The 22,480-nt window shown below is 40.5% G+C and overlaps 9 protein-coding genes across 9 annotated transcripts; 2 read left to right on the top strand and 7 right to left on the bottom strand.

The window, feature by feature from the left end:
* Positions 1-646: 646 nt before the first annotated feature.
* Positions 647-3,983, top strand: SS1G_12596 (hypothetical protein; the record flags this gene model as incomplete). The annotated part of the gene is made up of 2 exons (XM_001586559.1): positions 647-3,777; positions 3,884-3,983. 2 exons carry the CDS (start codon positions 647-649, stop codon positions 3,981-3,983), a joined length of 3,231 nt encoding a protein of 1,076 aa, XP_001586609.1.
* Positions 3,984-4,381: 398 nt separating this feature from the next.
* Positions 4,382-4,919, bottom strand: SS1G_12595 (predicted protein; the record flags this gene model as incomplete). Its single annotated transcript, XM_001586558.1, has 2 exons — positions 4,382-4,493; positions 4,843-4,919. 2 exons carry the CDS (start codon positions 4,917-4,919, stop codon positions 4,382-4,384), a joined length of 189 nt encoding a protein of 62 aa, XP_001586608.1.
* Positions 4,920-5,225: 306 nt separating this feature from the next.
* Positions 5,226-8,255, bottom strand: SS1G_12594 (hypothetical protein; the record flags this gene model as incomplete). The annotated part of the gene is made up of 4 exons (XM_001586557.1): positions 5,226-6,386; positions 6,438-7,033; positions 7,098-7,979; positions 8,060-8,255. The coding sequence occupies 4 exons, from the start codon at positions 8,253-8,255 to the stop codon at positions 5,226-5,228; spliced, it is 2,835 nt and encodes a 944-aa protein (XP_001586607.1).
* A 362-nt stretch (positions 8,256-8,617) lies between these two features.
* Positions 8,618-9,847, top strand: SS1G_12593 (predicted protein; the record flags this gene model as incomplete). The annotated part of the gene is made up of 4 exons (XM_001586556.1): positions 8,618-8,668; positions 8,784-8,944; positions 9,444-9,473; positions 9,820-9,847. 4 exons carry the CDS (start codon positions 8,618-8,620, stop codon positions 9,845-9,847), a joined length of 270 nt encoding a protein of 89 aa, XP_001586606.1.
* Positions 9,848-10,750: 903 nt separating this feature from the next.
* Positions 10,751-11,282, bottom strand: SS1G_12592 (predicted protein; the record flags this gene model as incomplete). Its single annotated transcript, XM_001586555.1, has 3 exons — positions 10,751-10,813; positions 10,853-10,905; positions 11,186-11,282. 3 exons carry the CDS (start codon positions 11,280-11,282, stop codon positions 10,751-10,753), a joined length of 213 nt encoding a protein of 70 aa, XP_001586605.1.
* A 2,729-nt stretch (positions 11,283-14,011) lies between these two features.
* On the bottom strand, positions 14,012-14,870 carry SS1G_12591 (predicted protein; the record flags this gene model as incomplete). Its single annotated transcript, XM_001586554.1, has 4 exons — positions 14,012-14,034; positions 14,079-14,277; positions 14,555-14,652; positions 14,867-14,870. 4 exons carry the CDS (start codon positions 14,868-14,870, stop codon positions 14,012-14,014), a joined length of 324 nt encoding a protein of 107 aa, XP_001586604.1.
* Positions 14,871-16,097: 1,227 nt separating this feature from the next.
* Positions 16,098-17,441, bottom strand: SS1G_12590 (predicted protein; the record flags this gene model as incomplete). The annotated part of the gene is made up of 3 exons (XM_001586553.1): positions 16,098-16,593; positions 16,818-16,850; positions 17,323-17,441. The coding sequence occupies 3 exons, from the start codon at positions 17,439-17,441 to the stop codon at positions 16,098-16,100; spliced, it is 648 nt and encodes a 215-aa protein (XP_001586603.1).
* Positions 17,442-18,493: 1,052 nt separating this feature from the next.
* Positions 18,494-18,785, bottom strand: SS1G_12589 (predicted protein; the record flags this gene model as incomplete). Its single annotated transcript, XM_001586552.1, has 2 exons — positions 18,494-18,611; positions 18,670-18,785. 2 exons carry the CDS (start codon positions 18,783-18,785, stop codon positions 18,494-18,496), a joined length of 234 nt encoding a protein of 77 aa, XP_001586602.1.
* A 586-nt stretch (positions 18,786-19,371) lies between these two features.
* On the bottom strand, positions 19,372-21,181 carry SS1G_12588 (hypothetical protein; the record flags this gene model as incomplete). The annotated part of the gene is made up of 4 exons (XM_001586551.1): positions 19,372-19,546; positions 19,595-20,202; positions 20,258-20,796; positions 21,163-21,181. 4 exons carry the CDS (start codon positions 21,179-21,181, stop codon positions 19,372-19,374), a joined length of 1,341 nt encoding a protein of 446 aa, XP_001586601.1.
* Between the last annotated feature and the right edge of the window lie 1,299 nt (positions 21,182-22,480).

Genomic DNA, 22,480 nt, shown 5'->3' with positions numbered 1-22,480 from the left:
GAATTAAATCTATCGACTTGAGTACAGATGGCTTATTCTATCCATGCTCCTCGAAATCATGATGATGCTCAACGATTATCGCAAATGAATGACAAAGACCCATTTCTTCTTGTTGTAGTAAGAACATGTGTAGTAACAGAGCAGAGTAATATAAAGATTACAAATAAGAATAACTTTATTCTATATGTATTAAAGCTGTGTGGTATATTATGATATCTGGAAGTTGCGATGATCAAGGAATAAACAGTCGAGTAGGTTGATGGTTGTGGTTCAGGCATTTCTGGCTGTAAAAATGGATGACATGCCGGTAAATCTCTGGTCCGTTCCGCCCCGCACCTACCACAGGCACATGAAAGTAGGTACCCAGGTACTCAGGTACACTCCGTAAGCTTGGAACGAATCAATTCGGTCATTCACATCATCGCACATTGTCAGTCTTCAGTCTTCAGTCTTCACTCTTTCTCTTTCTCTCTCTCCCTCGTTCCCTTTCTCTACATGAGCGACAAGTCACAGAACATCTGTACATACCTTACCTACATCTCAAATCCTCAATTGCGATACCCTAACATGGCTGTTTAGATGGTTCTGTTTAATTCTTAATATATAACGATCCTAAAACCTATCAATCTTCTTGATAACACTCACCATGAAATGCTACAATCCATCGGCGTTTGTTCCCATGGCGGTTACATTGGTAACCGTCGTAATTTACCTGGGCGTTTTCATACCTCTACTCATTATTCACGAGACTGTCCCTTCTGCTCCTGATGATCCTACTCTTTACAATGGGCTCAATCTTACGGAAGCATGGCTTGACCTTCAAAGCTTGAGCGATGGCTACCACCCTTTCAATAGTCGCAAGAATGACGATGTGCGAAATTGGCTATTGAAAAGAATTGACGAGATCCTCGATCATAATCAGATTCAGTATACCACAGAGAATGAGACTGCTGATACTTCCGACGTTCAGCTCGAGTCTGATTTCGACAAGGACGTTCCAGAGTCGATGTCAGGCCCCAACAACTTTAATGATGATTCTGTAGAATACCATGAGGATCTGCGAACACGTAAAGTATCGCCTGCTGTTACAGTTTTCAACGATTTACGTTCAAATTATTCGAGCAATGCCCTCACCAGCATTGGTGTCAAAGGTCGAAGGCTTGGAATAAGCACATACTTCGAAGGAAATAATATCATATGCTATGTCCGAGGAAACGACGATGAAGAAGGCGAATGGTGGAAAACTGGTTCAGTTAATTCAAAAGGGAAAATGCATGGCAGAGGCGGTGTAATGGTCAATGCCCATTTCGATAGTGTCTCGACGGGTTTTGGAGCTACAGACGATGGGGTAGGAGTTGTTACCGCCCTTCAGTTGATCCGTTATTTCACAACACCGGAGAACCGACCACAAAAGGGCTTTGTCGCACTATTCAATAATGGTGAAGAGGATGGTTTATACGGTGCAAAGGCATTTTTGTCTCATCCAATGGCGAAATTTGTTCACACCTTCCTTAATTTGGAAGGCGCTGGAGCTGGTGGTAGAGCTACTTTGTTCCGAAGTACAGATACCGAGGTCACCCGAGCTTACGCTCATGCCAAACATCCTTTTGGAACCGTTGTCAGTTCGGACGGATTCTCATCAGGATTTGTTAGAAGTGAGACCGATTATGTCGTGTTTCGAGCGGAGGGCTATCGTGGACTAGACGTTGCTTTTTGGCAACCTAGATCTCAATATCATACCGATCAAGATGATGCTAAACATACCTCGATAGACTCACTGTGGCACATGTTATCTGCTTCTGTAGCCACCACTCGATCGCTCACTCGGGATACTAGCAATACATTTGTCGGACCACGTAGTGACGATAAAATTGGAAAGGTTAGCAATGGGAAAGGTTCAGATGGCGTTTGGTTTGATATATTTGGCACCGTTTTTGCAGTGTTCAGATTGAGGACTCTCTTCGCTTGGTCACTAACTTTACTCATTGCCTCCCCGTTAATTCTCTTTGCCGTCTCATATCTTCTTAACCGACAAGAAAAGTTTTACTTCTTCGCCGGATCTATCAAGTCTAAAAATCCTGAAGACGAGCCTATTTCTCTTGGTGGATGGCGTGGAGCTTTTCGCTTCCCTATCACTCTTTTCATTACTAGTGCCATCACCTTTGCTTGCGCATCGCTAATTAATAAGATCAATCCTATGATTATCTACTCTTCTCCATACGCAGTATGGAGTATGTCGGCAACTCTATTCTTTTCCGTATTTTGGTTCATCATGGCAGGTTGCAATTTCGTCAGGCCTTCCGCACTTCAAAGAGGATATGCATTTATGTGGATGTTCGTATTCGGTTGGATTCTTCTTGTCGTTGCTACAGTATACGAGGATCGTTTCAAGATAAGTGGCGGTTACTTGTTTGTGTTTTACGAAGCTGCAATCTTCCTTGCGACCTTGATCGCTATCTGTGAACAATTTGCCTTACCTCGAAAATCCACTTATATCGAGGATTCTCAAAATGACCATAGTGATAATCAGGATCACCATCATCAAGCCGTGATGGGTACGGATGGAGCAAATGGGGCCGATGAACCTAATGCCGATGATGAAGCAGCAGAAGAAGATCAAGAAGAAACTGTGAACGCAACAGCATTTCCTCACGAAACAACTCCACTAATTGGAGGTGGCCAGCCGAGTCATCGCGCTTCGGTCAGCACCAGTTTTGCTAATCGTTATCGTCAAGTTGTCCCTGAATCATACGATGGACCAGCTGATCATGATGATAAAAAGGGTCACAAGAAGCATCCATACGGAGGTGAACAGGAGTGGTCCGCTAAATTACCTATTTGGACTTGGCTAGTTCAGTACCTCCTTGTTGGTCCATTCATACTAGTTATTCTTGGGCAAGTTGGTCTATTCCTCGTAGCTGCTTTGCACCAAACTGGAACGGATGGCAGTCCACTTTTTCTACCATATCTTATTGTCGCTATATTCTCCATCCTACTTCTTCTACCAGTGACACCATTCATACACCGATTAACGCATCATATGCCGACTTTCTTCTTCTTGGTTTTCATCGGAACTCTCATCTACAATCTTGTTGCTTTCCCATTTTCGCCTAATAATCGATATAAAGCATATTTTCAACAAACTGTCGATCTCGACACTGGCGTTAATAGAGTCACACTCGTAGGAATCGAACAATATATCCGCAATATTATTACAAATATCCCAAGTGCGGCAGGACAAAGTATAAATTGCGAGGCAAATCCACGAATTCGCTCCGGTCTCTCTTTTTGCTCTTATGAAGGCATACCTCCTCAAGTTGTCGATAATGTAGTTGAAGGTGTTCCACCCGAAAAAGGCTATAGTGACTGGCTCAGCTTTAACGTTTCACGCGTACCCAACGAAAATAAAGCCACATTCCATATTTCAGGTGTAGAAACCCGTGCCTGTATCCTTCGATTCGACGACCCCTTTTCTGAATTCAAAGTCCACGGTGGAGCCAAAAGCGAAGAAAGATGGGATGATGTTCCTGATAGTGGAAGTGATCAAATCAAACTCTGGCATCGAGACTGGAATAAAGAATGGGTAGTTGATGTTGAGTGGGCGGTAGGAGAAGATATGAAACCAGGAGATGAAGGCAGAAGTGGGAGAGTGGTTTGTTTATGGAGTGATGCTAACAAGAGGGGTGTTATTCCAGCGTTGGATGAGGCGCAGAGATTTAGTCCACAGTGGACTAGTGTGGTTAAGTTGATGGATGGGTTGGTCGAGGGAAGTAAAAGGTTTGTTGTTTAGGTTTGGGAAAGGAGGGGGGTCGAGATTGTGTTTTTATGGTTCTTTTTTTCTCTTCTCGCCTCTCTCTCTTGGTTGATTTGCAATATTATTCAGGAGAGTTGGTGAGTTGGTGAGGGTGGGGGGATGGAAGAAGGGGAGGAGAGATGATTTCTCGCTGGCGTTGGGTTTGGCTTTTTTGCTTGCTTATGTATGATTGATTGAATGATGGAATGGAATGAATTGAGATGGATTAAGATGGATGAAATGAGATGAAAGGAGATGAGATGAAATGAGACGAAATGAAATACATTGGTGTTATTAGTATTATTATTAGCATTAATGAATAAGATTGAATGAGTGTAATAAGAATAAATGAGTTGAGTGGCAATAAAAATAAACAAATTTACTAAAAAAAAACTTATTTGATATATATAATTCATTTATACATTTAATTCCTCTACTCAACTGATTAACTATACACCCACTCACTTTTAAATCAAAAGGTCAAGTAGATAGATACCTAGGTATTAAAAGATAAGTATTTGATTTAAAATTAATCAATTATTTTTCTTTCTTCTCTTCATTCTTCTTTCCCTCCTCCACTTCCTCCTCTCATCTTCCATCTCTCTTTCCACCCACCACCCATTCCATCTCTCCATATTTCCTATAAATAATATACTCGCTGACAGCCCATGCAATCGCGTATACCAACCCCGAATTTTCGCTATAAGATTGATTCCTATTGAATTAATCGATCGATCGATCCCTTCCCTTCCTAATCCATGAGCTAGCTAGGTAGGTGCACTCCAGAAGAAGAGGGGAAAAAAAAAAAAAAAAGTATACCAAGCCAAATCGAGCCAAGTAAGCAAGCACCAAACCATACAGACTTCAGCTGCAAGCAAGCACACAATCCCATCCCTACCTTCCCTTCCCTTTCCATTCCATTGAAATTCTTCTCCCGCTTTAAAGCTCTAAACTTCTGCCTTGACCTGCCAACCAACTTGGATATAAAACGTTCCCCAGCATCCCCTCTCCCGCCCACTTCCAATTTCCCCAATAGCACCCATGCTTACATGCATCCAGCACCAGTCCATCCATAAAATAGAAACGCCATCCACACCATTAGATCTAAAGCAATCGATCCATCCATCTTCCATCCCCATGCCAGAAGAAGAAGAATAATAACGCCAATTCCGTCTTTGTTTTGAATATCCCATAAACACAGAGGTATTATTTCTCGTTTGACCTTCTCAGGTATAACGAATGAGATACCTCAAAAACAAATGGCCGCATCGTGTACAATGTACAAAAAAAATAATAATCATACAAACAGGAACCTGAGCAAAACATCCCCGATTGCCGTACCGAAATCTTAATTTCATCTCAAAACATTATCGTCAGTGAATTCGTCGAGTTGTGTTTCATTCTCGTATTACCTCTCCTCTATTCTTTCGCATCACCCTTCGGTGCCGTCAGAATCACGCTTGTCGGGTGTCCCAGCTGGCATTGGTGGATTGCCATTTTTCCTTTTCCAGAAATGCAATCCATTCATCCTGAACCGGCTGGGCTTCTTTTTCAAATTTCTCCCCGTCTCCGCCAACACTTTAAGATCCGATCCCGCTTCCGGTGCAGTCGATCCATCATTTGTAGAATGACTTGATCTATCATAGTTCACCGAAGAATGACTCGTACTATTGACTAGCGGAGATGCGTAAGTAGGAGTGACAGCTCTATCATTGTTCGAATCTTCGCTTGCAAAGCTGGTCGCCTGGGTACTAGGTGCAAGGGGGCTTTTGTTATTTGTCGTTGCGCCTGCGGACCATTCTCCGGCAGAACCAGAATTACTACCCTCAGTTGTAGTTTCGCTACTTCTTTGGTGATGTGGTAGTGAGAGTTCTTTAGGTGTAGGCGGGCCTACCACTACAACATCTGTGGAGAGAGACGGCTGAACATGTACTCCATTAACTCGTCGATCGCCATTTGCCAGAATTTCTACGTCCTGGTTCGGGTGATTGAGAAGTCCCGGTGCACTTGAAGTTGCGTAACTCAGTTGAAGTTGACTAGGCTTTGATGGTCTCCGATCAGACGACAGAGGAAATTCTATGCCTTGTTTAGTACCTTTGGGCGATTCATCGTTGGAACCTTGTCTTATCATGAACGGATTTCTGTTAAGCCTTGGTTGGATACGGTTGTTGGAAGGATCACCGTGTCTAGAAGTAGCATCCGGGCTACCAGATCCATCCTGAGTAGGTTGTGCAATACTCATTGTACGGGGAGAGCGCATGCCTGACTGAACGCTATCAGGGGGCCCCAAGAATCCGTCTTGCCTCATTTTCTCCTGCTCTATAGCTATCCTGTTTTCCCAAGCAGCTTTATTTCTCTCCAATTCTTCGACGCAAAATGCCATACTAGGCATGACATCGGTTACGCCACCAAACAATGGTATGGCAAACATATTCATGAAACCTATTTGAGATTTGCCAAGTTCAATGATTTCTCGAACAGGGGGCGCATATAAAGCCGTCGGTATACCCAAATCCTGTTCCATGGAAGCTTGACGAGCAAATTCATCAGTCAATATTTCGGTCCATCGAGTAGCGGTATCAAATCTTCGTGCCTGTATTGGAGTCAGCATCCGATTTTCTTTGAAAGCCTTCATCTAACGTACCACGTTGCTTATATCTGCACATTTAATAAGTAAAGAGCAAGCAAGTGTTCGTTGATCCTCAATCGTTCTACCATTCCAACCATCAGTGACACCACCATTCTCATGTAGCTTTTCTTGCAGATAGCCAAGCTTCTTCATGTAATCGAAATGTAAACCCATATCTGTTGCCAAGATTGTGCTTATCATTAATTGTCGCATGCCACGCTCCTCGAAAGCTGCTAGCCAATGACGACGCAATATCTGAGAGTAAGCAGCGCAATGGAATGATTCGAGAACAGATCGATCGTTATAAAGTTGAGCTAGTGGTGCATTTAGATGAACAAGAAATGCATTGTTGACACCAGGATGACCGACATCATGACCGATGGCGGTAATCATCAATGTAAGAGCATCAAAGGGTCTGATAAGCTCGGCGATTGGTGATGATCTTTGACTTGTTGTCCCATCTGGCCTCGGAGGGTATTCGGGGAGATTCCCCAATCGTACGAGAAAGTGAAATATAGCTTGAAGAACGTCGACGACGTGACGAAAATTATGATACGGTACGAAACTATTGTACGCTTCTCGACTTGTGATGAGAAAGGCTGTGAGGTTTTCTGCAACGGATGTCAGCATGGCCGGGGCCGTTTATTACCCGAACCATTGGATTTTAACACTTACCTGTGGATATCCGCCACTTCTCCAATTCCGGTAAAGAGAGTGCATGTTGAAACATTAATGATGATGCATACAAAAGTTCATCATCCTCAAAATCATGCGCCGAGAATTGCCACGAGCTAATGGCATGAACTATCGTTTCCCTTCGATCTAATGGAACAGACACTCTCCATTGGCCATACTCTTCTACTTCTTCACTGTTTAGCGTGCAGATTCCTTCCATCAATCTAGATACCATTGCTTCTCTCAAATATGCATAAGGTTTTTGATCCTCGACACCAACCCACGATCGCTTTCTTCCCCTCTTCAACTCCATAAATGCCCTGTGATCCTTGGACGCGTCTTTATGCGCTCGATACGCATGTACTGCCAAACTGGGTAATCGTTCGAGGAGGAGCGGATTCGTTATGACATCCACTGCTCCGATGTCTAAAAACCTCATTGTCCTTCTCTGATCCAGTGGTATGTAGATGCCGCTCGATTTCCGATTTTGCCTGCCAATTTCATATCCAGCAGGAGCGGGTTCCGATCTCGAACTCATTCGATTTTTTGATGATGAATTCACCGAGAGACCCGGCTCCGACGCCGAAGCAACCATGGCCACTGGAACTATGAGTTTCGATAGGCGGTGCTGTTGCAGTTCGGATGCAATCCATTGTAGTAGTTTTATCCCGTATGCCTCCACAATATCTTCATCGAGGATACCATCAATCTGTGGTTTGGAACTGGGCGAAGGTGTCCGGACTTCCCTCGCAGGTCGCTCAGTTACTTGATCATCATACGGGATATCTATTAAAACGAGGGTAGGTATCAAATCGGCGGTCGATGCGCGATTTAGTTCAGAGATTTTCGATATGCAAGACCTGCCCGAGGTACAAACGTGAACTAATTCCATGTCAATTTCATCATCAAAGCAGCCCCATTCAGGAATAAATAATCAAGCCACTTAATTCAATTGCACCTACCTTCAGTAAAAGAGCCCAATAAAATATTCACATTACTGTCGACGGCACTGATGGCTCGTGGTGTTATCGCGCCATCGGTGGCAGTAGCTGAATTCTCCAAGGTCGAAACATTTGTGACCACATCTTCTCTCCGCACCAATTTGTCCTCGAGAGCTGTGCGATCCACGTAGACAATATTGCATGCGGCGTAGTCCATTACTGCCACTATCTTTCGCACACCACAACACCAAAATCTATATACCCGCTCACCACCAATATCCGCGGGCCTTGACCAATATTAACTGGTAGTATAGTATAGGAGTAAAAAGAAAAAATTAATTGAGAAACCAATTGATTGAGCTCTCGACAGTCAACTCAAATTACCGCGTCGCACGGGGGCAAGCTGGCTCGAGCGCTGGGCCTTTTTTTTTTCGATCGACCGAGTCCGTTCTCTAAAATTCAAGCCCTTTTCCGATTTGGCTTCAATGTCTTTGTTTTCGGGGATTCGGTTTTCCGTTGAAAAAAAAAGACGATGACGATATTGTTCACGACGTCTTAGTCGAAAAGTCCGAGGGAAAAATGCAAATTGGTATGAAAGAAAATGCAATCGAGTCTCGTAAAAAGAATACAGTAGATTGGAAGTGTTTCGCAATGACAGGGAAGCCCTGTACCCGTAATAGAAATTCGAGGTAGTTCTGGACTCTGTGGTGTAACGGAAGTGGAAATTCGACTAATTGGACTTCAGATGGTGATGAATGTGGAATATCTGTCGAAGAGTGGAGAGGATGTGAAAAGAGGGGCTTTGTTGAAATTGATCTTGCTCTTCGGTCTTGGGCTTGGGCTTGGTATCTCAAAGACCGAAGCAGCACTTATATTTTGCGGTTATTGGTATTGTGTAGTAGGTAGGTAGGTAGGTAGGTAGTATTGTATTGTACAAATTGGCTTATTGGTCGAGAACCATGGAGTTCTCATCCCTCCTTCTCACGGGATTCCTCTCTTTTAAATAGGTCGAACAATGTCGCCAAGGGAAAGCGGGAAAATATCAAAAAAAAAAAATATCAAAAGAAGGTCATTATTTTTGACAGGTATTTCGTTGTCGCGATGAAAGATATAGGATATAGAATGTAGAATGTAGAATGGGATATACGGTATAAGATACTAAAAAGGAAAGTGCCCAAAGTGATATTGGCAGGTTATAAAGAAGTGAATTTGTTGTGGCTTCGGGTCTCAAGGAAAATCCCTGAATTGATTTCGAGTCGAGTATGTATGTACTGGTGGTGGTGGTTGATGTTGTTGTTGTTGTTGTTGTTGTTGTTGTTGTTGTTGTTGATGTTGTCGCTGGCTGTAGATTTTGTTCTTGTTCGTTCGTCTACGACAGAAAAGACTGATTGTACTTATTGTGTAGTGAAGTGTGGTGTGTAGTGAAGTGTGGTGTGTAGTGAAGTGTGTAGTGAAAAGTGTGTGCGTGTGTGTGTATAAGTGTCTTGAGTTTTGATGAAACCTTTTCAGCTGTGTTACCTATAGCTAGTAGATATATAATACTTTAATCGAATTGGAAATTGGAAATGGGTTAAGTGAAGGCAGAAAGTAGAAAGGTGTTCCCTTTTTGGAAGAAAAAGAAATTGAAATGGAGAAAAAGGGAAGGGGGAATGAGAGATTTAGATGTGGAATTGAAGAAGTTGAAAGAGAAGTTGACATGGGCTGCTAAATTACCTATCTCTTCCAATATTCAATCGTCATTGGTCAAATTTTACATTTTTACAAATAAGGCTAACATCTAGAAGAGTTATGGAAGGAATGGAGGAATGAAGAGATGATTTAAATACTAAAGAGGAATAAGCCATATGGGAAGGGCCTCGCAAGATTGAGTGGATAAATTGATTGTTTTAAATGAATTGATTGGATGAAACCAATGAATTAATTATACCTTGAGAGGAGTTTACCAGTTTGATGATTTCATTCGTTAGACACCTTTTTGGCGGCGGAAATGCAAAAGTGTCGAATGGTCCCCAAATTGATTTAAACTTTTCAGATGCCGTAGAGGTGTGTGTGAGTGGTCTGGCATGGCATGGCATGGCGTGGCATGGAAGCAGCGAAGAAACGATACGACGGGGTTTAGAAAGCTTCGATGCAGAGAACAAGCAGAGAATAAATTTGGAACAAAATATCTTCTCCACAAACACGTCTCAAAATAACCTATCATGAGGCCAAGATAAAAATGGGTATATACCACCCAAGTCAGCAAAAAAACCAGCTGATAAACGAAACGAATCATGAAAAAGAGAACGAATGAAACAACAAACAGTTGAACTCACACTTCACTCACTTCCTCCTTCATCACTTCACTCACATTGAGAGAAGCATTTCGAAATGTTCTAGAAGATCATCTCCTATCAAATCAAATCCGAGTATGGAGAAAGGATACAATTTTCGGCATCATTCAATTATCATTGGTTAATGCCATGTTCGAGATCTACATCCGCACTGATGATTGATCGACCTTTTTTGCGGATTTTTAAGATTTTAATGAAAGAAAGAAACCCTTGAAGATGGGTTTCTGACTTACGGAGGTATGCCCTCAAGAATAATTCTACAGCCAATGGGGACCTCTAACTATTTAATGTACGTCAAGTCACACGGTGACCTTTGATGCCACAATTGAGACATTCATTCACTGTATAGATAAAGTATTTTGTGCAGCCAACCACATGATCAAAAGAACGTGAGAGCTGGAGAATTGCGAATGCCGAGGGGTATAAGATGTATAATCCATACCTATATTGGGATAGCTATATCGATGTCAATATCTCATACATCGGTAGTCAAGATATGGTTATCTCTACTTTTCCTTGGGCTGCTTTGCTTTTCTCCGAGAATTCAAGCAATAGGTTACCAACTCTATTAATATCTAGGTACGATTCCCAAGGAAAGGGGATTGTTATTAAGATATGTTTAAGTCTTGGACTCTTGAGGTTTAGTCTCGGTACCAAAATAAATAAATAAATAAATACCTTTATAAGAATGCGAAGAAGGAGAAGGCTACCTAGGTACTCATCATTTATCACCTGTTCTTTCCTTATCATGATCATCATCATCTAGGGCTGGCTGGACCTTTTTCTCCATCGGTTGCCCTTTCCTCAAACGGACCTCCAGTCTCAAGGTTCAACTCCACATCTGTGCGTACACCTGCCGAGTTACCAAACCCAACAAAAAGTGTCAAGTTCAAGATCTTACAAGCCTCCATGCCTCCAACAACTTAAAGCACCTAACCAACAAAGAAACTTCTCTGCCCAATCTAAAGTCATAGCTACAAGGAGCTTATTCATCCATATATTGATAACCTAGCCAGGTAGCTAGCTAGTTAGCTATTGATATACTATCCATCTCCCCAATCAAATAGTTAAATCCTCAACAACCTTCATTTATAAGCAACTTGCTTCAGCTTTTTTCACTTCATCCTCAAATTCCTATTGGTTGTAGGCAAAAAAGCCATCTTTCCGGTATTACCTTCCGCAAATGCAAAGCTTATCCCTCAACAAATGGGACCTGCCAATATCGGGAATCTTTGAGGGGGAGGTGTGTTGCGATGAGATGCGATGCATTGCATATTCTAATATATAGGTAGATATTTCGTATGCATTGCTTCATTAAGGGTAGCACTAGGTTTTCTTCTGTGATGGAAGGACGGAGCTATTCAATCTTTTATTATTGGTATTTTATACTTTTCCTTATGGGGTATATAGTTAATTCTGTTATTCTTTGTTGATTTTATAGAGTTTTTTTTTCATAGATACTTGATAATCTTACTATTCACCTACTGAGTATTATCCCACCCTTATATAACCTTCCGAATAACCATTCAAATCACCATAGACATAACAAACATAACATATCAATCATTTCACCAAATTATCCATCCTAATCATTTCTATTTCCTTTCTCCTACAATCTTCTAGCATCATCCAGCTCTAATCCTAATCCTAACTCTAACCCTAACTCTCCAAACAACCACCACAATCCCATCCCATCATCCTCAAAACGGCAAAATACCCGAACATAAAACATTCCATCCTTTGTCTACTGGGTAATCGTAATCCGATAACCTTATAACCTTAACTTTCTGAGTACATACATATTACAGTAGATATAAAGATCTGATCCGAGATCCGGGTATACTTTCCTCTTTATTTCTGATATTTTATTTAGTATTGATTGGATTTATTGGGTTGTGTAACGATACTATACTGGAGGCAGCGGCTGCCTAAGGTTTCGTCTGGTTGGTAGTTGTGGGTAAAGGCTTTATCACTGGTCTTCACTTGGAAGTGAAGTCGTTACTAGATCAAGTAGAATGTAGGTAAACTAATTGATAACTAAGTTGAGCACGAAGCTCCTTAACCACGAGACTAAATGAATGTTTATATACCCTATATCATCTTTTGAGGACCCTTGGGACCCTAAGGTCCAAAAGGTCCTCAAGGTCACGTGAATTAATGAATCGTGACAGGTTGATTGATTGATACCTAGGTATTTGAGGTTTGGATTGGATTGGTGTATATGAGATAGATATATACTAGTATATAGGTGTGATATTCAGTAAGTAAGTAAGTAGGTAAGTAAAGATCTGATTTTTTTTAATAAGACTTTATAAGGTAGAAGTTTATATACCTATAGAGGTGGTGAGGTATGTATTAATTAGAGAATCAAAGGGAGTTTCTGTGGTATCGAGTGAGTTTGTGTACTGTCTGCCTGTCTGCCTGCCTGCCTGCCTGCCTGCCTGCCTGCCTGTCTGCCTACCTGCCTGCCTGCCTGCCTGCCTGTCTGTCTGTCTGTCTGTCTGTCTGTCTGTCTGTCTGCTGTATTGATTGATGTTTACTTTTTGATATCTTATATTATAATATATTCGATTCGATTCGATGTATTGATATTCCAATATCCCAATATACAAGTCTGTATCTAGGTATATGAAGATTGCATCAAATTAGAATTCGAAGTATACTAAAGTTTATTCTATACATACAAGTGTATTTTCTTTTCAAAATCATTATATCATCACTTCATCAATTTGTTTGCTGGTATATTAGTGATGGTCATGGTATAATAATAATTTTAAAAAAAATTTAATTATTATATATTTATTTTATATTTTATATTTTAATAGATAATTTTAATGATAAAAATAAAATCTTTATAAGATTATAAATCAATTATATGTATATTTCATTTAAACAAGAAATCAAATTAAAGATAAATAAAAATCAAATAATCTTTTCTTATATTAGATTAATAATCAAAAATCTAAATAGTTTCATTTTTATTTTTAAATTATTTTTCAATTAAATATTCTTTTAATTTATTTATTTTTAAAAAAAAATTTAAAACCAATTTCTCAAGTTAAACTTCATATAATAATATTTTAGTTTGATTTTTCACTCGCGAGAGCTAATTAAAAAATATACATATGTCTCTACTCTAACTGTAGACCGTCAATTACAGGAAATCACTCTAACCTTCTTAGAGAACGAGTCAGAGAACACGTCTGCCCAAAATATCGGCGCTGTAGAGACAAAGATGGAACTTAATAGTCACTCAAGAAGCTCGAGAAGATCCTTACCTCGTTACAAACACTACCTTTATTGCTATCACAACTCTTTTCTGCATTATATTCTTTTACGAACCCTCACTTACGCTGTCCTCATAGGTTACTTGACATTAGCCCAAATGATCCCGCAAACCCCTACAACTGGTCCCGATGGATTAACTTATAAATGCGCGGTAACACTTCTTGTTTCACTCGAGAGCTCAAGTATAGTTAAAATAATATCATCAATTGCAAAAATGATAGAACCAAACTTACTTTCTATCTCTCAGGACCTTGGTACTGATACTAAAGCAATATGATTGACTTTATCAATATTTACACTTAGCTATGCATTTAGCTGGCCCAATGAAAGAGATCTTTGACAGGAAGCCGATCTAGCGTTTTTTCCCCGGGTTGTCTATATTATACATTCTATATAACACCATTGCCGATTTCACATACTAATGACTTGATGATTGCGAGTCGCTTTGTTTTTTTTTTCTGGATTGTGAGGTAATAAGGTAGTGCTCAATATATCCCAAGTGAACAGACGAGAGACTTCCTCTGAATCAAGGCCAGAATAAGGTTTAACAGCAGAAATCCACCACCAGATCATGAGACGAACTTTTGGTATGTATCGAGAATGGTGATTTTTCGACGGCTTCTCATGTATAAGTATACGGATACTTTTGATATAGGGATATGCATTGTGAAAGTGCTTTTTATGATTTTAGCGAAATGCGAGGAGTAGTATCGATATCCTTATGGTCTTTAGGCGCTATTTATACATCATATATATCATCATGCCGCTGCCATATTCCCGTAATCTTAGGACTTGTATGCGTGGGTTTATGATTATATTTATATTCTATGAGTAATTAGATCATGAATTTGAAGGTATATATGGTTATATCGATGTTCATGATATGGATACTTACACCTGTACACAAAGATTCCAGGAACTCTGATTCTGTAATGCTGTGGATCGTTACGGGTATTGGATATGATGTACTAATATACGGGTAACCTCCACAAACTTGTAGTTCATGTATCTATGTCTAATCCTCTGGTAGTAAATTTGATTTCAGCAATAATTTAATAATACTATATACAATTATGATAGCTAAATCCCGCCAAGGTTGAAAATAGCTTTTAGGTTCAATAGCAATCCAGAATATAAAAGCCTCATAAAGAAACAATCTAAATCAATAATTTATACTCTAAGGCTCTATTTACTACTATAGACTTACACATACTTTCGTCTAAGTTCTTTCTTCTGCTAAATTAGTCTCGCTTGATGACTAGTATCATTGCTAGGAAATATCGAAAGTACACATCCTCGTCTCCTTAGTATTCATCGAATAGTTCTCTTTTGGTATATATTCATATAAATCATTGATTAATTAATCTATAGCAATATCGAACCTTCATTTATCAACAGCAATATATCAATAAATAAAGAAAAACCACATCATACAACCCACAACCACATCACTATATCTGTTGACCTCCTGGGATCTTGGCAGCATATGCATATATATTGCATGATGCATATAAGGAGCAAACCAAACTCAACTTTTAATTCATTCTTTCCTTTTTGGTATACTGTTTGTTTGCTTTCAATATTTTGATTTCAAAGCACTTTAATTCCGAAGGCCGAATACCTAACCCTATTCCTTCATTTTTTTGAATATATACTCGCAGCTTAACTGCTTAGCTAGAGAATCAATCAATTCAATCTGATGCTCTTTCTAGTCTCAATAAACCCAATAATATCCCATAAAACGAACACCGCAATACTATCGTTCAAAAATTAGTCGTAGATATAATCTTATATCAACAAGATCCACCACTCAACTCGCAAAACCCTAATCCCCTTTTCCGCATCGCCTATGTAAAAGTGCACTAACTAATATACCATAATAATTCCCGAAACTAAATCCCATCCACCTACCGCTATAATTATAATTATAATTGTAATTAATTAATTACCTAATCAATGAAAAAACATCACTACATAATCACTTATCCCCCAAAATTCTATATCTAAATAAGATTACCTAGTTAATAACCTCAAGTTTTGATAATTCCTTATACCAATCGCGAGTCATAGATCTTATAAGAAAGTGAATAGAGAGAGAGATAGAAATGAATCTCAAATAGTAGATAAATGTATAAAGATACAATACAACACAATATAATGTAAGATTAAGTTGTAGGAAGTACATAAATCAAAGATGAAGATGAAGATGAAAATTTTCATTGTTATTTATATCATTTAAATTCGTATTTTGAATGGATATAGTTAAATGACTGCTAAATGAACCGGGAGACTTTGGATTCAAGGTACTGAACCTATGATTTCGGAGAGTGGATATTTTGCCTTTAGTAAGTATTTCAAACCCCGCCTATGAACATAAAATTACCCTATATATTCACATCTCCCTCTCCCTCTCCATCCCCTTCCCTCCACCCCACAAATCAAACCACCCCTCTAAACCTATCCACCGGCACCGGCACCGCATCACTACCCCCCCTCCCCCCTCTCAAATTCCCATCCATCCCACCCCTCCCTCCCATCCTATCCAAACCCAAACCCAAACCCACATCCACATCCACATTCCTATCCCTCAAACCCGGCAACCCAGCAAAATAAACCGGCCGAATAAACTCATCAAAAACCCTAAAAGTAAAAAGGAAGAAAAATAATCCGAGAAACATTCCTACGATAAACATAAAAATTGCTTCACCTCGCTGTATAAGCCAGTTGCCGATGTGGATGGTTTCTGAGTGGACGAATGTGGGGGTGGTGGATGAAGGCATTTTTCGGTGTTTGAGGGGGTTTGGATATTGAGTATTGGGGTTGAGGAGTTGAGGAGTTGAGGGATTTGGATTGGTGAATGGATGAGTGGATGAATGGGATGTTTCGCTGCTGATGATTTTGGGATTGTTGCATTCGTCTAGATCTGTGATATATCTGTTGCTTGAGATTGAGGTTATAAGAGGAGAATTGGACCGCGGGGGTAGAATTTGTAAAGATCGTATATGTGTATATGTAAACAAACAAATCTCCTATCCATCAAAAAGTTCCAACGTTGACTATGCACTCTCTTTCTGCGAGACCGTGACGCCAAACATGAAAGTCTAGCTGGTGACGATCAGCTAATGCAAGAACAGAACGAGAGACAGGTAAATACATACTCTACTAATTGTATAGCTAGAAAATACTGCGTCCTGGGGTTGTATAAGTAGAAAAGACGAATCGAGCGGGATATAGTGACGATAGATTCACAATAGCTAGATTTTAGCTTTGTAATCAATCTGTCATCCATATAATTTGCCGCAGGGCGTGAAGAATATTTATAAGCTTTATAAACAGGAAGATGATATCGAGAAGATGGGAATGTTGAGGGTATATTGGTGTGTTGATTCTTGAAAGTGTGAGAAATTCTTTCGTCATGGTAAGACTAGATTCTTCAGCCTTGTAATCTGCTATCCGTACTAAATTCTTGTCGAAAGTGAATAGGTTGATTGAATATCATGGAAAATGAAATTGGATATCTCTGTGTGTGTGTGTGTGAATTCGCAGTTGCGGTATATTGAATATTGATTAATACCATAGTAATTGTGGATTTATTCTGTATCTCTCACGGATGTCGTCAGTAACTAGGTACACTCTCCACGTATTGATAAATTTGATACTTACATCTCTAGGATTCCATATTCACCTTCAGTTGTCCCTAAACATTCTCTCCCATCTCTCTCCCTCCTCCTAACCGAGACATCGGGTTTTCCTGGAACCCCTCTATAAGAATTGCCCATCATCTTAAGCAAAGCAATCTTCCCACCCCCACAACCAATACCCCCTAAACAATCCCCGGCCCGTCCAATTCCCTTACCCTATCCACCGCCATCCGAAACGTAACAACAAACGCAATAAAAGCCACCATAACCCCCAAGAATAATCCACACACAACCGTCGCTGGGCTTACATGATGAAGACTCAACATATTCCTATTTCTTCGTCCACGAAAATCACATATTCCCCATCATCCAAACGTGGAAAAGGAAATAAGCAATGAGCATTCATTATAAAGTAGTTAGCTAGGTATTTATTATAAGTACATAGTATGTATGGTGAATAAAGAAGAAAATTTGGGAGATGTGTAGCAAAATTACCTAATTAGGAAGGAAGGTGGAATTTGCCGGTTTCGGTTATTTTGGGGGGTGGAATGGTGGAATGTGCACGGGATTGTTTGAATGTGGGAGATAAATTTTGGAGTTTTTTATGTTTTGGGGGTTTGAAAAGTAGTTGTAGATGATTTTGTAAATGAAAACATTTTTCTTTGAGGGGTAGGTGGGAAACAGAAATGGAATATTCAATTGATGGTTGCGAAATTATTAGTGGTTTCGACTTATTGCATTCATTGAGTGGTATGGATGCCAATCACGACTCACGAGCATTCACATATAAGGTTTCGCTTTCGCTGCATGCGGTGTGTATTAAATGAGTTTTATAGTCTAATAGATGGGTGATTAGCTAATGATGGTGATAGAGTGAAGTTTTGAGGATGCATTGTACCTAGGAAAGTCCATTTTGTATTACCACTGATTCCAAACTCCATCCTTCTCCTCCCAGCATCCACCGCAGTACACTGATGCAGTTCAAAACATTGTTCCGCATGGCAACTATATGTCGAATCGACATATTTTGGTCATTGTTATCCTGCGTCGGAGTTCAAAGTCGCTGAAGTCAGAGCATATGCAACCCCCATCCCATTGTATATAACAGTCCTTCACAACCAGCTCATCCAACCACAGCCTCCCTCAAGTCTCAAGTCTCCAACACCAATATTCCTCCAGCCGATTCAACAGTTTTAATCCATTCCGCCGTTGTACCTAACGCACTCCTCAAACCATACCCTCCACGCCAACAAAACCCCCCTAACCATAAACTCTAAAATTCCTACGATCCCTCTCGACAAATCTATTCCCCTGCGCTCTATCAATCCTCTTAAATACCAACTCAACCATATAGAAATACGTAAAATACCAAGCGATTAATCCCAATACTCCACCTAAGCCGAAGGCAAACAATTCCCTTACGACATCAGAGTTGATAAAAGTGGTAAGATCGACAGACTCATTTTTGTTCAGGTTGGCGGCCATTTTTTGTTAATGCTTGGGTGCTAGGAAAGTTTAAGAGTGTGGGCTATCGGTACTAGGGTGAGGCTTCGTGTTTTGGAGTTTGATAGGTAGGCTGGGTGGGGATCGGCACACTGTTGGTGGTGCGTTGAATTGGTGTGTATAGATCGAAGTCGTAGATGGATAGTGGATACTGTGAATGACAAGGAACGAAGTTGGCGGAAATCTTTTTATTGATAGATCGATCTGCAGATGCTTGAGAAATGTCGAGAAACAACAAGAAGGAGCTCTTGTTGTTCCTAGACCAGTATATAATTAATTGGAAGAGTTGGAAAAGACTCACTAAACTGCCTAAAAGATAAACAATTGTTTGGAAGGTATGATAGCTATTGTGTGCTCAAAAGAAACAGACGGAAGTCAGACGAATGAGAACTCTCAGAAGCGATAATAGTGAATAGAATGAAAGCGCAAACTCAATATATTCAACTACTCTCCTCACTCATGAAGATACATCAAGTCTTAATCATGATATCTATAATAACAAACCCATAGAACGTCTATCCTTCCCATCGCAACGCCACTAACCTATGTCGTATAATTCATACATTATTTAACCGTCCATCCTGACATCCTCCTCTACGGCGGGATTTTTGTCCATATTTTTAAGTAGGTAACTTCGTTTGAAGTACTCGTTAGGGTGGACAATCGTTTCTAATTGTGCCGCTTCCCATGTACCATTGTCTTTGACTTTCTTGATCTCCTGTTTATGTGCATATTCGAAGACCCTAAATAGATTAGCATTTGCTCCAGGAGGTGGATTCCGAACTACATACCGATTACAAGCAAGATGAAATTTCTGTTTCTCTTTATCCTCTTTTACCCCTCGCAAGACCTCTTGATCATTAACGCCTACTGCACGCAATAATGATGTCAGGTTATCCACACTAAAATGTCTGTAAGGACAACCATGTGATTCTCCTGGACCTGGAGGATGTTCCGTTAAAATCTTCTGACAACTAAACGGAGAGTATCCATTTCCTCTACGGTTGGAATCTCCTCCCACATCACCATATGCGTGACGAACATTATATCTATATTCTTTATTGAAGACGTCGTCGGTAATTTTGCTGAAAGAAGATCGCCAAAATACAAGACATTCTTCTAGGTTTAAACCAATACCTTTAAGAAAAAGAGTGTATTGCAGACGACCGTAATGTTTAAGGTGAGCATCGCGGCGAAGAGATCTGTGGAGGTTTTGCATGCAAAGAGGGAATGAAGATGACAGTACATCGATATTGCGGGCGGATATGTCGGCTCCATCCACCGCAGTAGCTGAGCCAGAATAATTTGCATCGGGCGTGGTGAAGTTTTGGGAGAGATGTGTAAGGATTGGCGTTAATCGATCGTCTTCGTCAAGTCGAGGAAGTGCGCGAGAAGTAATCTGAGAAAATTATTAGGACATATCACAATGAGGAGTCACAAATGAACAAACAAACCTCTAAAGCTTTATCCAGCCTATTGGTAAACTCCGCCACAACCATGGATAGTTGTTCTCTGGAATGTACGTATGCCTTTCCACCCCTCAAGAATACTCTCCGACTCTCTACTAATTCGGGTACTCTCTCCCAGTCTACCTTGAACCAACTCTCTTCTTCTATTCGCATTTTATCCCAGCCAGCCGCGCCTTTCAATTGTTCCCAATTCTCCCTCTTTTCTTCCTCACTCACTGTTTCCCAATCTAGATTTAGGCCTTCCACAAATGCTTGTCGTCCCTTCAAATCGTCTACCTGAAACCGCAAGCGGAATAACATCGACTCAACCCGAGAAAACCGTCTTCGCAAGTCTTCTGTGGAAGCAAATGCAAGCCGCAGTATGAAATGACTATAATGATCCTTCTGCCTTTCAGCCTGCAGTGCACTGGAGCCGGAGGAAGAGGTAGAAAGTGGTAGGTATTTATCGAGGAGAGGTTTCATATGGTCAGCTGTTTCGGCGGGTGATCTGTTTCTGAAAGAACATGCTTCGAGCTCTGCGAGAACTATTTTTCATGTTATTGAACATTCACAGAATTTGAAAGTTTTCGTATATACCTCGCAACCGATCAATAGCCCATTGCTCAAATTGTTCCAGAGTTATATCGGCGGTTGGGGGAATCGAGTAGAAATTCAAACGGTGCGGGTAGCTAAGATCTTTATAGGCAGGTTTTTCTGCAAATTGAGTTTTTCTATAGTCTGGTTTTTGTCTCTTGGAGAATCTGTTCGGGTCTTGACGTATCATTTTGTTGTATTTTCAAAGGTGTATTTCGAATTCGATGTTTAGTTAGAATGTTCCTCTCTGCTTCGGATTTACAGATTGGGGTAACGCGTTCTAAAGTGGAAAAGTCGCGACGCGCCAAATTTATTACGGGGAGTTTTAGCGGCCATGATGGCGATCAATAGCAAATCCACTAATCTAGCCACTCAAAACTCTTGTATTTCAACATTACGGAAATTTTATTTAAATGCGTTAATTTTTCGGCTGCATCAAAGTATTAGATCTATAATTGCTTATACTATCTTTAAGTATCATTTGATCATTGACCCTATTGACCCTGATATGAAGGAGCTGTTAACAACGGGAGAGAGTCAAGCATGCGCAATAGATATCTGCCTTGAACGTGCAAACGCTTCATATTCGTCTCAAGCGTGTGGTTAAATGGGGCATGGCTCTTCCGATGCTTGATTATGTGTTAAATGGTCTCGAAATGCTTGGGTTGAATGAATGGTATCTAGGTTTTTATCTTTCAAAGTCATGGGGGCAACAGTAAGCGAAACTGCACAGTTGCCCCTTTCTTGGATAAGGACTGAAAGACCCGATTTGCAACATTACTTCAACATTGCAAGGCCATCAATATTCCAGTGAGAATCTTCGAGGAGAGAAGCGGCACGACGGTAATCAGTGTTACATCAAACTTGTGCAAGAATTATGATCCTGTTCTAGAACGGGTTGTTCTGACAATGAGCCTCAATCCCGTAGCCTCTGCATAGTATGCTACGTCTTTTATTACCGCTTCTTCTTTCGTTTCTGACATACTTGATGCATAAAGGTAGTGTTGATAGAGCTCTGGAAGTAAGCTAAGGTTCGTGTGGCAGCTTCCCCTTCCGTCATGGCCAATTTAATCCTAGCCAGCGTCGCTCTTTCCATCAAAATCGGAATTATCAGTTATGATGGATACATCTCAATACATTTCCCTTCCTTTGATCTCAAAGGAATCTACACATTTGGATACTGGTATTTCTCAAGCCTGCGCATCGTTACTGTTACAAATTTATGATCAGACATTGCTTCTTCATTGATTTCGACTACAACAAATAACTGACATATCGTATATTGACTACGACATTCTTTCACGCATAGCTCCGATCAATAATCAAAGATATCATGGCTTTTAGCCAATCAATACAGGATCCTCTAGGTGTAACTGCAGGCTTCGTGAACCTTACTAGCACGGCAAGGCTGGGGCTCCTACAGAATCGCCCTTCGGCGACATCGATTTCTACAAGCAGGACAAGCAATTTACTCACCTTGCCAGCTATCATCACAACCAGAACTTCAACCTTTTCACCTATCCAGACATTGGTAACATCTTTTCTGTATAAAGGGCCTTCAGATAGCACAGCCGCGACTGCAATCACGAGACCCGCCAGTTCCATCAGCGAGCCATCTACGAATGTGCATTCACA

Source organism: Sclerotinia sclerotiorum, genomic scaffold (assembly GCF_000146945.2).
Source record: "Sclerotinia sclerotiorum 1980 UF-70 scaffold_21 genomic scaffold, whole genome shotgun sequence".
NCBI lineage: Eukaryota > Fungi > Ascomycota > Leotiomycetes > Helotiales > Sclerotiniaceae > Sclerotinia > Sclerotinia sclerotiorum.
This window is presented reverse-complemented; position numbering and strand designations above follow the sequence as displayed.